Source organism: Ipomoea triloba, chromosome 13 (genome assembly GCF_003576645.1).
Source record: "Ipomoea triloba cultivar NCNSP0323 chromosome 13, ASM357664v1".
NCBI classification, from domain to species: Eukaryota; Viridiplantae; Streptophyta; class Magnoliopsida; order Solanales; family Convolvulaceae; genus Ipomoea; species Ipomoea triloba.
In genome coordinates, this window is record NC_044928.1 from 21044811 (window position 1) to 21062255 (window position 17445).

At 35.5% G+C, this 17445-nt stretch overlaps 2 protein-coding genes across 2 annotated transcripts; both read right to left on the minus strand.

Moving 5' to 3' along the window:
* Nucleotides 1-1466: 1466 nt before the first annotated feature.
* LOC116001341 lies at nucleotides 1467-2906 on the minus strand. The gene is made up of 3 exons (XM_031241225.1): nucleotides 2853-2906; nucleotides 2498-2641; nucleotides 1467-2213 (listed from the first exon to the last, which is right to left on the minus strand). The coding sequence occupies exons 1-3, from the start codon at nucleotides 2904-2906 to the stop codon at nucleotides 1467-1469; spliced, it is 945 nt and encodes a 314-aa protein (XP_031097085.1).
* Nucleotides 2907-7617: 4711 nt separating this feature from the next.
* On the minus strand, nucleotides 7618-11210 carry LOC116002966 (protein CHLOROPLAST IMPORT APPARATUS 2-like). Its single transcript, XM_031243155.1, has 3 exons — nucleotides 9699-11210; nucleotides 8044-8196; nucleotides 7618-7941 (listed from the first exon to the last, which is right to left on the minus strand). The coding sequence occupies exons 1-3, from the start codon at nucleotides 10680-10682 to the stop codon at nucleotides 7891-7893; spliced, it is 1188 nt and encodes a 395-aa protein (XP_031099015.1). The 5' UTR covers nucleotides 10683-11210; the 3' UTR covers nucleotides 7618-7890.
* Nucleotides 11211-17445: the final 6235 nt, after the last annotated feature.

Here is a 17445-nt window from a genome sequence, read left to right on the forward strand (position 1 = left end):
GGGGTGATGAGATCTGCCACTTTGAGATTGTTTATATGGGAAGTGTTTGCTGATTGGACATAAGAACAACTGGGACTTGGCAGCCATGGATCACTCCATACATTTATAGATTCGCCATTACCAACTCTCCATCTACAACATCTCTTAAGGATAGTCTATGCCTCAAGAATACTTCTCCAGATAAAAGATGGGTTGTTACCAATGTGAGCCTCCAGAAAGTTGCTGTTAGCATAATATTTCGCTTTGTAGGTTTTAGCCACCAGGGAGTCTGGGTAGTTGACAAGGCGCCATGCTTGTTTCCCCAGCATGGCTATGTTAAACTGTCGAATTTTTCTAAAACCCATGCCACCCCAGCTCTTTGGAACACAAAGTTTGTCCCAGCTTTTCGATCTGATTCCATTTGATCTATCGCCTTCACAACCCCACCAGTAATCGTTCATAACTCTTTCAATTTTAGTACTTAAGTTGATTGGGAGAAGGAAGACACTCATAGCAAAGGTCGGGATGGCTTGAGCAACATTTTTTAGAAGGATTTCTCTACCAGCTCTAGATAGGAATCTGTGGGTCCAACTCTTTATCCTTCCAACCACTTTGTCTTTAATAAAGCCAAGAATTTCACACTTATTTCTACCAATGAGCGAGGGTAAACCAAGATAGTTTCCATTTAAATCTCCTTCCCGTATGCCAATGGTGTTGCAGAAATTTGCTCTTGAAATCCCATTAGTGTTCTTACTGAAAGTGAGGGTAGACTTGGCATAGTTAATGGTCTAACCCGAGGCTGATGTAAAAGATTCGATGGCATTCCTTAAAGTGATAGCTTCAACAGTGGTGGCCTTGCAGAATATGTAGCAATCGTCAGCAAAGAAGAGATTCGTGATTGTTGCGGCACCCCTGGCGATGGCAATTCCATGCATAGTTCCTTCCATTTGGCACTTTTGTAGTATAAGGTCGAAAACTTCAAGAATAAGGATGAATAGGTAAGGAGACATAGGATCTCCTTGCCTTAAGCCCCTTCTAGGTACGACGGAACCAATGGCTCTACCCTCGAGAAGAATGGTATAATTGACGGTAGATATCATTTCACGAATTAGAGTGATGATGTGATTAGAAAAACCCATTCTAGTGATAACCATTAGAAGGAAGTCCCAGTTAACTCTGTCAAAGGCTTTGCTCATGTCCAGTTTGACTCCAACATAACCCTCCTTACCTTGCCTTTTTCTCTTGAGGTAGTGATTTAATTCATAAGCAATCATAATGTTATTAGTTATAAAACGGCCAGGCACAAAAGCTGATTGGGTGTCTAACACAATGGTACGGAGAAGGGGCTTGATCCGGTTAGCCAAAGTTTTTTAGAGTAGTTTATAGAGGGTGTTCCACAATGCAATGGGCCTAAGATCTCCCATGCTCACAGGTTTATTTTTCTTGGGAATTAAGACAATATTTGTGGCATTAACATTAGCAGGCAGCTAACCAGTGAGGAAGAAATCAGAACAGAAAGTGTGAATATCATGACTAAGGATATCCCAAAAGTGTTGGTAGAAACCCAGGTTCAAACCATCGGGACCGGGGGATTTATCGGCTTTCATGTCAAATAAAGCTAGTTTTACTTCCTGAATTGAAACCCCTCTACCCATAGCAGCATTTTGGACATCAGAGATTATAGGATCAATACAGTTTAGCACAGAATCGCAATTACTCATTGAAGGGCAGAAAAGATCATGAAAATATGAGGTTATGAGTGAGTCAAGTTGAATACCTCGTTCTACCCAAGCGCCATTGTTATCCTTAAGCTGAGTAATGCGGTTGGTTTGTTGTCTGCGTTGCACTGACCGGTGGAAGAAACTGGAGTTAGTGTCACCGTCTTTGAGCCAGAATTGTTTTGCCCGTTGGCGCCAATAATCACTTTGATGTTGAAGAACCCGGAGATATTCTGTTTGGGCTTCTTTAAAGAGAAATACACCATAATGATCATGCCTGTGTTTAGTTGCCTCCATGCGTTTACGCCAAAAATCAAGGCGCCTATGAAAATTGCGTGTGAAATGCTTCCCCCATATCCATATTGCCTTACTGCAACTCCCCACCCAATCCATGAGACTTTGCCCTGAAGTTCTGGACCAGCATTCAACCATGATATTGCGATAGTGGGCTTCACGTAGCCAGAGGCTTTCAAAATGGAAGCAGGCTCTGGGATTAGGTAAAACTGGTTGTGGGATCTAAAGGTGAAGCGGCATATGATCGCTCTTAGCTGCTGTTAGAGAGGCTGCCTTCGCATTAGGAAATAGATTGCACCAAGAGTCAGTGACTAGAATTCTGTCTAATTTGGCTTCAACCCAATTTGGAGTTCCTTTAGAACTTTCCTAAGTGTACTGATATCCACTGAAGGGAAAGTTCCTTAGACCACTGTGTTATATGGCGTCGTAGAAGCCAGAGATTAGGCGCTGGGGTTGGGGATTATTGCCCCGCTTTTCGTCTTGGTGAAGGATGTCGCTGAAATCACCCATGACCGCCCAGGGGAGGATGCTAGAGCTGGAAAGATGCTTATGGAGAGACCAAGATTCATGGCGACGATTTCGATCAGGACAGCCATAAAAACTTGTAAAGCGCCATTCTGCCTCTTCAGGATTGAGAGAGATGAATGCGTCTATATAGTGTTTTGAGTAGGATTGAATAAAAACTGAGGTGCCTTCCTTCTAGAAGATGGTTAAACCACCACTGTGACCATCGTTGCTTACACAAAAGAGTCCTTGATAGCCCAACTTGAGTTTTAACGGGTTAAGTTTATTTTGACCTGCAAAAGTTTCAACTAAAAAGATAACATTGGGCTTCTTCAAATAGACCAGGTCCATTAAAACCTGAACCGTCGACGGGTTCCCAAGCCCACGACAGTTCCAAGTGATGATACTCATTGTTCTGGGCTGGCCTGAAAGACAGGTCCAGCCCTTTGCAAGTTTTTTGAACAGAAGTTAGGCCCATTAAGATCAACAAAGTTTGTTGTGGGCTTAGGGGGAGGCCCCTTTTCCATGCGTCGTCGTTTGGGGTCCATAATGACCACCCCATCAGCAAATACTTGACTATCAACGTGCTCCATGGCAACATCGTTACGTACTGAATCGTTAGTCGGGAGAGACATACCAGAAACAGGGGCTACGTGTTGAACAAAGGGACGGGTCGTACACTGTGCGTCCTTGGTGGACAGGCCTGGGATACTGCTTGTACCAGACACCACATCCTCTTTCTGGCAGGGCAGAACTATTGTCGTTTTGCTATCAGACTTTTCCAACGTAACAACCCATCGATTGCCTATCACCGGTGAGGGCCTCCGGTTGGGTGCGCGCAGCCAAGCTCCAAACATCTTTTCGGTGGATTGATTCGGATCATCAAACGATTTCGAACAGAACATATCAGTGTGTCCAATAATGCCGCAGATGAAGCAAAAGTTGGGCAACCTCTCATACCGGAAGTTGATCCAGCTCCATTCCCCTTCGTTCTTCCTTATAAGCATTTGCTGCTTTCTCTAAGAAGAACCCTAGGGGGAGGTCGTGGAGTTGCACCCAGAATTTGACCGTGTTTAGGGGCATATAGAGAGGGGGAACATCCGGAAGGATCTTCGTAAGAACTAGGAGATTTTGTTCAAATGACCAAGGCCTGTTCTCAAGGACTCTATTCATATCAAGGTCGTGAAAACATTGGAAGAGGTAGGTGTTTTCCGACAGTTCCTTTGCTGCTACCCCTTTCCTAGGGCGCCAAACCGTAGCCATTGTGTCTCGCATAAAGGGGAATTTGATGATTCTTTCAGTGATTGGTCTGCCCACAAGCGTAAAACGAAAGTCATCAGCAACTTCTTATTCATCGTCGAAGCCAAGATCGATACCACCTATGTCGATGTCACTGAGATTTGGGGTTCCGTCGGATGAGTCCAGAGGGTGTTGAGTAGGTTGATGTGAGGGTGTAGGGGTTGTAGAGGATGAGGGGAGATGAATGTTGGGTGAGAGAGGAGGTATTGTGTTGATTTGATCAGCAAGATCCATGGTGAGAACAGAGCGGCGGAGGTGAAAGAAGCAAGGTAGAGAAGAGAAACTTGCTACAGAGGGCAAGAGAAAAAACTAGCCATCCAAGCTAGAGAAAGAAAGATTTTGAAACTCTTTCCATTCTTTGTTTCTTAATCTGAGACTTTAACAAATCTTGGGGTCTCCCAAACTGTGAAGAATCAGTAGGAGTAGCAGAAGCAGTAGGGACAGCAGGACTACTAGAGGCAGTAGAAGCAACATAATCATCAAACAATTCTATCAAAGCTGCAAGAACTTTTTTATAATAGGTTTTACCTTTTTCCTCACCATACATGTGATTGATTTGTGTTGTCATGTACTCTAATTTATCCCTAGGGTCTAAAATGTTTGCAAAGAATATCATCAAGTTCATCTTATCTATATCCCCCCAATATTTTTCAAATTTAGCCTTTATATTTTCCCCAATCAGTTTCACAGATCCACCAACTTCCACCATCCCATTCAAGAGGCAATATAAATAAGAAATTTCAGAAAAGAAAGTGTTTGATGTGGCAAATAAAGAACCTGAAATTCTTATTGTCATATCATAAAAACATTTCAAGAGCTCCACCAAACTCTTCACAGACTCCCAATCAAGAAAATCATGCACAGAATCACCCAGATTTGATTTGAACGAACTATCACTTTCTTCAGGCGCATTAAACACTTTCTCATAAGTAATTGCAGCTTTTAACATAAGATATATAGAGCTCCATATGGTTGGAACATCTAGATGCAAGGAAGAATTCTGTTCAATCCTAATCCACTCAGATAATTCCCTAAATTTCTTAAGTTTAGCACGTGAACTTCTCAGATATCTTACAGTCTCCTTAACCTTCTTGACGGAAGCATCACATTGTTTCAACCCATCTTGCACAACTAAGTTTAGAATATGGGCAATGCATCTCATGTGAATATACTTGCCCTTCACAGTAAATGTTCCCCAAGACATCAATTTCTTTTTTAAAAACCTACGTCAGTGTCATTAGATGAAGCATTGTCTATTGTTATAGTGTACACATTCCTAATCCCCTAATCAAGGAAACAGGTTTCCAAGACTTTAGCAACAGACTCACCCTTATGTGATGTAATAGGGATATATATGTGTGTGTGTGTGTGTGTGTGTGTGTGTGTGTGTGTGTGTATTATATATGTATATATATATATATATATATTTATTTATTTATTTATTGATGATGCATGTAATGTAAGTTAGGATTTTATTACTCCTTACTAGTATTTTCACACGTGGGATGCACGGAATGGATTTGTTATAATATATTAAGAATATTTGGATCGATATATAATTATATAAATTATAACATCAAATATTAATACAACATACAACATAAGGCATTGTGTGATAGTGGGTAGTAAATTTGAGGTAAGACCATTCAAGCATATAAGCATGTTTCGAGCTTGTTTCTATGCTCTCAAAATTCAAATCATCATAATTGCATCAGGCAATAAACAAAAATATATCAGAATATATGAATCATATATCTAAACTGTTAATCCAAACTTCACTCCAGATTACCAAATGGAGTGTATAGTTTTTTGGAATGATGCTCATCCAAACTGTTGAAATGCGATGTCAATAACCGTTGATTGGCAGATCAGACTACTCATACTTCATATTTCATCAGTTGAGTAATTGGGAGTAATGGGATAACCAGTTGAGTGATTGTTAGTTGACCGTAGAGCATTGATATTCTCTAGACAAATAACTGTTGGAAAAAAATAGCATAAAATGATATTTTAGTGGCTATACTGTGGTACAAATATATGTAGGATCCACTTTCAATTTAGGTCGGGTCAAAGTCGATTTGGGTTCTTAGTAGTTAGACGAAAAATTTGATATATTGTACGCTCAAAAAAGATAATGGGTGAATGAGAAATTGGTTCTCAAAGTTGACCCATTTAAGTTTGAAAAATGGAGAGAAAAAGCTTTCAAGTAGCTTTTGTCCCACATTGGTTTGGGAAGTGGGTTTGCACAACTACTTATACAAGAGTCTTTCTAAGGCTTATTGAATTGTATAGCATAGATGTTCTCTCTCGCGCGCAGGGAGGGTGCAAACCAAATCCCAAAAGGCTTGACTCATGTGCGCCAACACCTGAGGCACGAATGTTGGTTGGCCTTGTGGGTTGAGTTATGCCAAATTTTCGTAACATCAACTTTAATAGTATAGGATTGTTTTGGGCGGAAAGTTAAAGTTGAGGATATTGTTTTTATTAATAGTATAGATTTACAATATTACGCAAACTTTAATAGTATAAGAGTGTTTTGGGCGGAAAGTTAAAGTTGAGAATATTGTTTTTATTAATAGTATAGATTGCATTACAGGGAAATATATGTACTGTATTATTACGATTAGTAATTTTAATCTAGAATTATATTACGAATAGGAACGTAGGTAAGAATATATTTTATTAGGAATTGTATTACTATATTTTAATTTACAATTGAATTACGAATAGGAATTGTATTATCATATTTACAATATTACGCAAACTTTAATAGTATAAGAGTGTTTTGGGCGGAAAGTTAAAGTTGAGGATATTGTTTTTATTAATAGTATAGATTGCATTACAGGGAAATATATGTACTGTATTATTACGATTAGTAATTTTAATCTAGAATTATATTACGAATAGGAACGTAGGTAAGAATATATTTTATTAGGAATTGTATTACTATATTTTAATTTACAATTGAATTACGAATAGGAATTGTATTATCATATTTTACAATATTACGCAAACCTTAATAGTATAGGAGTATTTTGGGCAGGAAGTTAAAGTTGAGGATATTGTTTTTATTAATAGTATAGATTTTTTGAATTTACTTACTTAGAGTGTAAAGTCAAGAAAATAGACAATATAAATTTAATAAAGTATCGAGATCGAACAGTGATGTCTCCAACTCTCCAAGACTGCTGGTTTGTAATGTTCATTGCAATTTGCAAAGCAATGAAATTAGTTAGGCTTCAATAATATGAACGCCGAAAAGCTAAGGATCAATATATAATACAATTAGTGAAGTGCTAGTAGTGCATTAGGCATTGCAAGTAGTACATCCAAAATATTTAATAGAATAGAAAAGTAACGCTTTAGTAAAGTAATTAAGAAGTTAATCGAGCAAAGATCTCTCAAGACATTGAGTGAGGTAAGCTAACTACAATGAGCAATATAGTGAAGTATCCCTGAACAGTCAAATAAAGATTTGAATAATAGTGAAGTGAAATTTAGTAAGGGTAAAGAATGTTTGAAGCAGTAAAGTCACGAAATTAAACAGTGAAATATAATCAAGACCATAGAAGACTAGTTAATTAACTTATAGAAAAGAAAAAGAAGAGAAAATTTGTTTGTCAATCCATGACATGTTGCTCAGGCAGTAATAGTTTAATTTCTTTTAAACAAGGTTTTAAGTTCAAGCATTGCACATAAAAGTATAGAATAAAAAAAATTCTCATAAATAAAACTAGATATCAAATTAGTTAGTTCAAAAGAAAAAATACTGTTATTATGGTGTGATTTAGTTGAAGCACCAAAAATTAGACAAGCTCAGGACTCAGGAGAAAGAGGAATATATTACGAAATCAAGATGGGGAAAACTGAGTTTTGGACTATATATTATTGATCATTTAATCTGCTTGATCTCTTAGCAACCGGTCTATCATCCTTGCTCAATATATATGTCCAAAAACAAAATTAGGCAAATAATGATAATAAATAAAATAGTAGCATAATCGAGAAGAATAAACAAAAAAGTACAGATGCCAAGGAATGTGGTGACCAAAATCCATCCTAACTAATTGAAACATGCCTGCTGGATTATAGGTCATCATCCTTGCTCGCTATCGTCGGGAGAATTTGGACTTTTCACGAAACGCCCCTGCACACACCATACAACAATGAGTACAACATTTTATCTAGTTTTTGTGTGACTTTGTGTGTATGTGTGTATATATATATATAGACATTTTTATGCACACACCTTCATTCTAGGTCGTCGATCGGCATTGACTTTTCTGACTTGGTATCTAATTTTCTTAGAGAAGAGGCGCGTACGTCGTTTTTCTTTGTAACGCAATACACTCGCTTCTCTCACTCCGCTCTCTAAGAATAAGTCTATTTGTGCCAATCTAGCCTGCAATAAACCAAAAGATCTCATTAGTTTGCGAAAAATAATAATAATAATAATAATAGCTTACTTTCTAGAATATATATAATAGAATTATTCTACTAGTAAAACAACATACCTAACATGTAATAATTAAATAGAAAAGCAATTCATATTAAACAAATAAATATTATATTTTAGGTAGGGAATAAAATAAAATAAAATTTGTCTTAAGAACAAGTGAACAACTCTCTCATTTTCACATAGATTCTAATAGCCAATCCAAGCTAAGCTAAATATTGAAGGAATGGCTAAAATGCTTCCAAGTCGAGTAATCCTACAAAGAAACTCCAAAGCTATATAAAAACACAATAATACACTTACAAAATTTTCGATATAATATATGACGGCGAAATAACAAATATGAAAAATTCAACTACAATTCATTACTTTGCCAGATCTCTTCAAAATAATAAAAACTCTACCACTCATAATTAATGATAAAATATAAAATAAATATAGATTATATTAATAATATCAATTTTAAATTAATTAGCTAATGGGGCAGGACAATGATTGGGAAAGTAAAAGGGGACTTTGTCAAAAAAGTAACGTACACATATTAGCGAATACTTCAAAGTAGTTAAACATAAACTCATAATGACAAAAATAATGTTAAAAATTGTGTGTGAAATCCACGTGCTTATGGACCCATATTAGTATATTCCTATGTGCCATGATGCACTTTTTTCAAAGGTACAATCTCACTATTTATTAAAAACTATACTACTTGAAATATTTAGCAGTCGAATAAAAGTTTCACATCTAATAAATTTAAGGAAAAGGCTCAAATAAACCTTAAAAAATTTTACTTGAAAAGTCAATTAAGTTATAAATATTTTAAAATTATAATTAAACTCATCAATATTATATTTTGGTACAATGAAACTCAAAAAATAGTTGGGTTCCAGCAACTCTTTGACTCAAATTTCGACAAGAAAACAATCTACGACTACCGAATGGTCGCCGGACACAGAGAAGGAAGGCGACCTTGGGTGCCTTCTCAGATCACCGAAGAAGTCTAAAGCGGAGAATAAGACTCTAGGTCGCCTTCTCACTTTGGAAGGCGGCCAATTGCCTTCTCCGCCTGAGAAGGCGACTCTGGGCCGCCAGTTGTTTTCTTGTCGGAATTTGCGCTGGAGGGTTGCGAAATCTAGTGACCTGTAATACAGGTCACTAACCGATTTTTGAACTTCATTACTCCAAAATACAATGTTGATGGATTAAGTTATAATTTTAAAATGTTTAGACGCTTAATTAATTTTTTAAGTAAAGTTATAAGACGTATTTAACCATTTCACCATAAATTTAACAACATTTACAATAACTTAACTTTTTTATTAGAATTTAAAATAATAAAATATTTACTAGCTAGGCGTTGACATTAATTGTCAAACAAGCTAAAGTTAAAGTAGCAAGTAAAGTCTCTAAAGAAAATGATGGCGGGAGGAGAAGATTGTGAAACATACTTGGACATCAGTTCCGGCAGCGTCGGAGCACGGACTTTCATCGGAGAACGGCGACGGGCGGTCCGTCCACTCCGACAAAACGCTGTCGTAGTTCAATTTCAGGAGCAAACCGGCCGATTTCGCCTTCGGATTGCTAGATTCCTCTTTGGATGCACTTTGAGCTGAAGAAGATGAGCACTCTTTGTCGTTAACCCTAAATTCAGCCGGCTTTTCAACTTTCTTTTTCTTCTTCTTCTTCTCCGTCGCCGGCGCCGGAGATTTCTCGGTTTTCGGGGTGATGTCGGCGACGTTAATGCTCGCGACCGGAAATCTCCACCAATCTCCATTCTCGGCTTGCTTTATGGCCTTAAATCCCATCCCAATCGGAAATCCGTAACAGGCGCTCATCCATTCCGCCTCCCGCGCCGAATCGTTGCTCTCGTTGAGCTTCCCCATGATGCTATCGATCCCTCCCTCTTCAATCTCCTCATCCAAAATCGATTCCGACTCAAAATCCTCCTCAAATTCATCGCAATCCTCGAATCTCAGCCGCGAATTCGAGTCGATTTCCCTAGGGCTTCCGCAGCCGGCGAGCAATTTGCGAGGAGCGGCAGGGTGTCGGTTCAGGATCCGCTCAACCGGCGATTGCAGAAGGAAGCCATCGCAACCGCCGTCTAGAGCGGAGAACGGCAGGAGGAGGTCGGAGGAGGAACCGGAAAAGGACTGGTTAGGTCGCGTGAATTTTCCAGGCGGGTTTCTCACCGTCGCCGAGAATATCTTCGGATACGCCGTGGACAGAAGAGCCGCGGCTTCATTGTAGGTCTGGTTCGGCCGCTTCCGAGGCGTCCGAGGCTTCCTGGTGGAGATTGCAACCGGAGAATTACTGTTCTCCGAGAGAGTCGACGACGGCGAAGACGACTGCGACGCCCATGACGTAGATGGAGACCTTATTATCTCAAGCTCCAATTTATAGGCTATCCCTCCCCCACTCAAAGAAGAAAGCATTATTACCAGAAAACAGAGCAACCAGAAACCAGAAACCAGAAATGAATCCAACTCAAAACAGTTTCACACTTTCACACATATTTTTGGCTAAAACCCATTGGCCAATACTCAATACCCAGAAACAACAATTGGCAACAAAATACTGGGCATCGGAGAGCTACAAGTTGAAGGTGAAGTACCCTAAACCCTAAAAAGTGTGAAGTACTATAACAACAAAAACTTTTTTGGAAGCCTAGAAGATACCAGAGCCTTTATAAAATCCCAAAAAAAAATTGAGGGTTTAAATTAATTACAATTACAATTACAAAACCTCAAAAATCTACCTTGGACTCATCGAAATGTAATCTTATACTACATGGATGAATATGCAGATGAGGCAGAAGTGCAAGAGAAAATATCTGGGGAGATAAATAGCGGTTTAAATTTAAATATAAATAGGGAGTAATAATTAAAAGAAAAAGAAATTGAGAGGAGGGAAGGAGGAGAGTCACGGGGAGGGGGGTGAGAAGAGAACAAACAGAACAGAGGGTGAGGATTGAGAGGAGATGAGCTGTTGAGTGATGGAGATGATAAAAGAGGAAAAGGCTGAGGAGGGACCACCATACCCAATGTCTGTGTCACACCTTACAATTTCTCTATCGCAAATTCTGCCTCTTCACTCCTCAGTTTGGACTCTTTTAGATTGTCATTCATTCACACAAACCGCCTCTCCGCAACATTCCTTCCCATCTAAACCAAAAATCTTGTGGTCTAGTGGCACCGGTTACACCCCATGAAGGAGGTGGTTTGAATTTTAGTGGAGACGATATTGACTCTTTGTTAGGAATGGCAATGGGTCGGGTGTGGATTGGGGAGGGCTATATCCATCACCCGACCCACTTTTCATTTTCTCCACCCACCCCCACCCCCAACCCGCATCGGGTGGACTTTTTTAGAATTCATCCCCACCCCCATCGGGTGCGGGTGCCCACTAGGGTACCCACCACTTATCAACTTATTATTTTTTCAAAAAATAATATCAAAATTACTTACACATAATTAAACAACAAAACTCATTAGTTATACTAAAACATAAAATAATAGAAACATTATAATATAATAACTAAATTGTTAATTTTTAAAAATAAATTTAGTAGTTTAGATATAAAAATAGTAAAAAGTTACCCAAAGTTATTGAAACTTTTATAATTAACTATATATTAATACTACTTATTTTACTCTTATATATATGTATGCACACATGGTGGGTCGGGTGGGGTGCTAGGCGGGTTTTGTATATAAAACCTGAATCCAACCCGACCCACCGCGGGTTTACATTTTTAAGACCCACCTCCGATCCATCACCCAATATCACCCAAAAAAACCCGACCCATGCGGGGTGGATTCTGGTGGATATCCGCGGGGTGGATTGAAATTGTCATCCCTACTCTTTGTAATTCATTTGATTGAAAAAGTAACTATGAACAGATACTACATTATAACAGAGTCAGTAGTATTCAAAAAAGAAACTAGAATGTATTGTCAAGCATTCTTCCCGATCTCTCTTAAAAGACGAGAGCAACATTCCTCCCAATCTCTCTTGAAGAACGAGAGTGCATTATTCAGCATTCTTCTCGATCTCTCTTAAGAAACGAGAGTACACAACTCTAACTTCTCTTTATGGGAGAAAAAAAAGAAGTGTACGATCATTCACACTAATTAAGCTGGTTACTTTTAATTCTTAATTATTCATTTCACAAAATTTCATTTTATTCCTTTCTTTTTGAATCCATCAAATTATCAAATATAATTTAAAGTATCTAAAATATCCTCACTTGTAAAAGGGCAAAGTTTAAAGAGATGCTAAAAAAGAGACGGTACTTTAGACATTTTGTACTATAAAGTTAGCATATACAAAATGTTAAGAACTTAAACTTATTTAAATTGATAGTCAATGTTAATAATGAAAATATAAGTATCATGTCTATAACTCTTTTTTCAATTCGTCCCGATTATTTGCAAAAGAAAAGAAAAAGTTATTTTTCTATTAAAATCAATACATATATATTTACTTTGTAGTTTTGCATTATCTTTAAAAAAATTGAATCTTTATATTAATTTTCTATAAGTGATCAAATTGGTCAACCCTACTAATAATAATTATGAAGTCTTTAAAGAAATTGAAACTCTTAGACATAATCCTAATCAAGTTAATCAGACAATTAGTTTTATAATGACAATATTTTAAGTTCAACTCCACATTGGAACTACCTATTGGTTTGAGGAGGATTTTTCCATAAATAAAAAAATAGAAATTCTTTATTTTAAATTTGGTCAACCCTACTACTAATTTGATTTTTTTTTTTGAAAAAAAAGTTTTTTAAATATATTTTTTAAGTCAAAAAATAAAAATAGTATTCAAAATTTAAGGATTGAAAATAGTATTTTTGTTTTGCTTCCATTATATTCTATTAAAGTAAGAAGTTCATTTTTTTTTTATTTTTTTTTTGAAAATAGAAGTTCATTTGTATTGCTGCATGAGCATACCATTTAATATAAAGCATCTTTGCTTGATAGTAAAGTTTAATTCTGAATTAGTTACTCATCTAATATTTGAATTTGATAGTCCTAGGCCATGTTTGGCAAACCTAGCTGAAAAGGTAGCTGAAAGCTGAAAAGTAGCTGAAAACTGAAAAGCTATAAGCTCGAAGCTGAAATCTTAAGAGCTGTTAAGCTAGCTGTTATGCTTAAAAGTGTTTGGTAAAATTAGTTTTTTGATAAGCTGATGAATGTAAAAAGACTAAAAAGGACATCTTCATACAATTTAAATAATTTTAAATTTAAATAGGTTTGTTTATATATTAAAATATAAAATAATGAAATCAATATCTTTAAATAAAATATAAAGTAAGAACATATATTTGAAAATATATAAAGTAAAAAAATGTTTATAATTCATAAGATTAGTTCATACAAAAATAATGTTCAAACATAAATGTCAAACTGAAATTACTACCAAACATAATGAAAAGAAAATGCCAAAAGGGTTTTAATTGAGAGGAGGGGTAAAGGATGTCATTTATTTAAAATAGTAAGGATAAAGATGGAAAAAAGTTAAAAAGCTACTAGCTTATTTTTGAAAAGCTACCCCAAGTAGCGTTTCAAAATAAGCTCTTATTTTAAGCTAATAGCTTATTTTGATAACATTACCAAACAGAGCTTATAGCTTATTAGTAGCTTAAAATATAAGCTCCTATATAAGCTCTGCCAAACATAGTCATAAAGTGTGGTAAAATTAGTTGCTGAATTAGCTTATAAGTGTGAAAAGACATAAAAAGATAAACTAAGATATTAGAATTTTAATTAATGAAGGGTAAATGGTGTCATTTTATAAATTAATACAAATAGAAAAAAAATTAAAAAGCCAGGAACTTATTTTGAAACATTAACTCAAGTAGGGTATCAAAATAAGCTATTAACTCCCCATATTTTACCAAACAGAGCCTAAGGGGGTACAAACATATTCAAAGATAAATATAGTAAATATGAATTTCTACGTTGATAGTTGAATCGCCACAACCAACCACCAACTTGTAATTCTAGCCAAAAAAGGAACATAAGAATTTAAGTCTAGAATATTTCCATTAGACTCAAACTTGTAACATTGCAATTATTAAGTCAATAGTTTGAGTGTCATGGTTGCAGTAGGCGCTAGGCGGGCGGTAGACTAGCGCCTAGCGCTTAAGCGGTTTAGGCGGCGCCCCTCGATCTAGGGGCGCCTAGTGTCTAGGTGGAAGATTTTTGCAACAGTGAGTTTGACCAACATAGTTGAGTTGCCCAAAGACATTTTTAATGTAAATGAAGGTTTTTTTTTTAAAGTTTTACTCCATGGACTCTCAAACTCTACTCGTGATGTGACAAAAGATGATAAGTTATCTTCATCTTATTAGTCTTATGAAAAATGCCAAACATTAAAATTTCAAGTAAGTAAAAATAGAGAGTATAACTCGAGAATTCCAAATAATATTTTCCGTTTTCTTATCCCTGTCGGGCAGTTGTTTCATTCTCCAGCATGGGGCAATTTTGTAACTGTTAATTATGGGAACCTTGGGATGGCATTTGTTCGCAACTTTGAACAAAAGTACATACTCTCACAGTCTCACCCATACCAAACTCCAGAGACGCGCATGGATGTTAAAGTAGGTCCTTATCTGATGACGTGGAGACCCTTGATTGGAGGACCGGGATATTTCTGGCGACGTGGCAGCACTTTATGGGATAGCGGATTTTCACGAGAGAGGTGGGGTGCGGGGTATATGTTTTGGATCTGAGGATTGAGGAAAAGAGACAATGATTAAAGCCGTTTTGGTGTTTTGTGCGGCCTTTTGTGCGGCAGATGACAGTCCTACGTTTAGCTATCTAGAATCATTGGCTTCCCGATTAGAAAAATATAGCCCCAAATTCGGCAATTTGAGTCTAGATTTTCTCTACGTGGATGCCACCAAATTAGAGCAACAATCGTGATTGTGGTGAGTTTGGGTGATTGTAATTGTTTTTATTAAATTTTGGTAAAGATTTTTATGACACTATTTTATGAATGGAAAATACTATGTGTATCTTAATTTTTATTCCACGCACAAAATTTTAATGCAGACATTTACATTGGGACCCACATGAAAAAGTAGTTTCTCAGTGTCCGTCACATCGTGGAGTAAAATTTGGGAGTTCATGTAGTAGAATTCTTTATGAATTCTTATTTATAAAATAGATAAAATATTTTCATAGATACTATATTTTCTTTTATAAATATTATAATTTTTTTCATAAGTAACTTTTTAACTCTTAAATATTACATTTTGATTAAAAAGTATTACATTTTTTCTTAAAAGTATCACATTTTAAAAAAATGTATAAATTATATTTTCCCTCATAAGCAACAACCAAGTAATTTATTCTCATTTAGCATTACACTTTTTATCATAAGTAATTCATTAAGTCCTAAATATTACAGTTTGATTTAAAAGTAGTGTATTTTTCCTTAAAAGTATAATAGTTTCCCACATAAATAATACGGAGTAATTAATTTATGTACGATTAAATAGCTAAATATTACATTTTAATTTAAAAGTATTACATTTTCTTTAAAAAAATATTACATTTTCCTTGTTAACTCCACCAGAGGTCCCTTGTCTTTGGTGGAAACTCCAAATTTAGTCTTAGATTATTGTTTTTGTCATTTAACGTCCTAGATTTATTATGTGTTGAATACTTTTAGTCCTTCTCATGACTTTTCTTATTTTTAGTAAGAACATTTTTGTCTCTTCATAATTTTTTTTGTTTCAATCGGTTTAATTAATTGGTTTAGGGCTTTACTAAAAACCAGTTGAAAAATATGGTTAATAAAAATCAGAGGTTACTTAAAGTCCTAAACCAATTAAATCGGTTCAAACCGGAAAAATAACAAAAGAAAAATATGAAAATGGACAAATATTACATTTTGATTTAAAAGTATTACATTTTTCTTTTAAAAAAATATTACATTTTTCCTTTATAAGTAGCAATCAATTTATTCTTTATTAGTATTATACTTTCCATCATAAATATTACATTTTCATCTACACGTACTCTACCTTTTTCACAAATAAGGATTTGTGAGATGATATCACAAGAGAGTCATGGTCAGTTTAAAAACTCAAAAAAAGGTTCTAAAAAATAATTTAGTAAAAATGGTTATTTCCTGTACAATAGTGGGAATTTTGAATATCTTTCTATGTTTATGTGCTGTTAATTGCATGGGTTTGCAAGGAAAAAGATTGCAAAGTAGAGATCTAGGGATTGCAAGGAAAACTTTATGCATGTTCTGATTCTTAGAGGTTTAGAGTTTACATTTAGTTGCTACTTGTAATGTATTTGCGATGGTTTTTCAATACAATTAAGAATGAAATCCTTGCAAAATGACAATTAAACTCTTTTTTTTTTTTCGTCTAAGTAGACATTTTGTGCATGCACTATTAACATTTAGCTTTGTTATTAATGTTTAGTTTTATGCTTGTTTTCGTATTTTGTTTTGGTTGTGATATTTCTTCCTTCAACTAGAAGGCTCATACACAACTACATGTAACATATGGAGAAAGTTGGCAAGTTTGCATTTGTTTTTCACCCATCCATCAAATGGCTAAAAATAAGACTTCATGGTGTGGTTTTCATGTACAAAAACTCTCAAAATCAACATTTTGAGAATGTCTCTTCACAAAATTAATAAAAACCATAACTTCCATAAATTAACAATCTATTATCATCCATTACAAAAATTCAGAGTTCACTTCTCAACAAGCCACATTTCAGTTTTACAAAAAAAAAAAAAAAATCAAATTAAACATTCTATAAGATTGATGACAATGTTTATATATCCAAAAACATAACTAACCTAACTTGTCCTTAATTGAGTGGTTTAAATTAAATGAAACTTGAAACCTTGTAGTTACCAAACCAACTGTTTGACCAACTCAGTTGGGTCGCTCCACCTTAATTCTAATACATAAACAACTTATCCTGGTAAAATAAATACAGAGTAGTAAAATCAATCACAATATAAACCCGTCGTAAATTCAAGTAATATACAACATATATAGTTTATCAATGCAATTCAAATTGGTAGAAGTGGTTAATGTTCCACTTAATTATATATCCTATATTTTGTATGCATGCAATGTATGTTGTGTCACAATAAATGAATGAAAATGTTTTAAACAATTTAGAAGTTTAAAAAATTTTGGGATAAACA

What these genes read in the sequence shown, in the direction of transcription:
- LOC116001341 (XM_031241225.1), bottom strand. Translation starts at nt 2,906, where the DNA reads ATGAGTATCATCACTTGGAACTGTCGTGGGCTTGGGAACCCGTCGACG. An exon ending in GGAACCCGTCGACGGTTCAG is followed by an intron (nt 2,642 to 2,852) that starts GTTTTAATGGAC and finishes AACACTATATAG; the next exon opens with ACGCATTCATCTCTCTCAAT. An exon ending in CCTCCCCTGGGCGGTCATGG is followed by an intron (nt 2,214 to 2,497) that starts GTGATTTCAGCG and finishes CTTCACCTTTAG; the next exon opens with ATCCCACAACCAGTTTTACC.
- LOC116002966 (XM_031243155.1), bottom strand. Translation starts at nt 10,682, where the DNA reads ATGCTTTCTTCTTTGAGTGGGGGAGGGATAGCCTATAAATTGGAGCTT. An exon ending in CTGCCGGAACTGATGTCCAA is followed by an intron (nt 8,197 to 9,698) that starts GTATGTTTCACA and finishes GGTTTATTGCAG; the next exon opens with GCTAGATTGGCACAAATAGA. An exon ending in ATCGACGACCTAGAATGAAG is followed by an intron (nt 7,942 to 8,043) that starts GTGTGTGCATAA and finishes TGGTGTGTGCAG; the next exon opens with GGGCGTTTCGTGAAAAGTCC.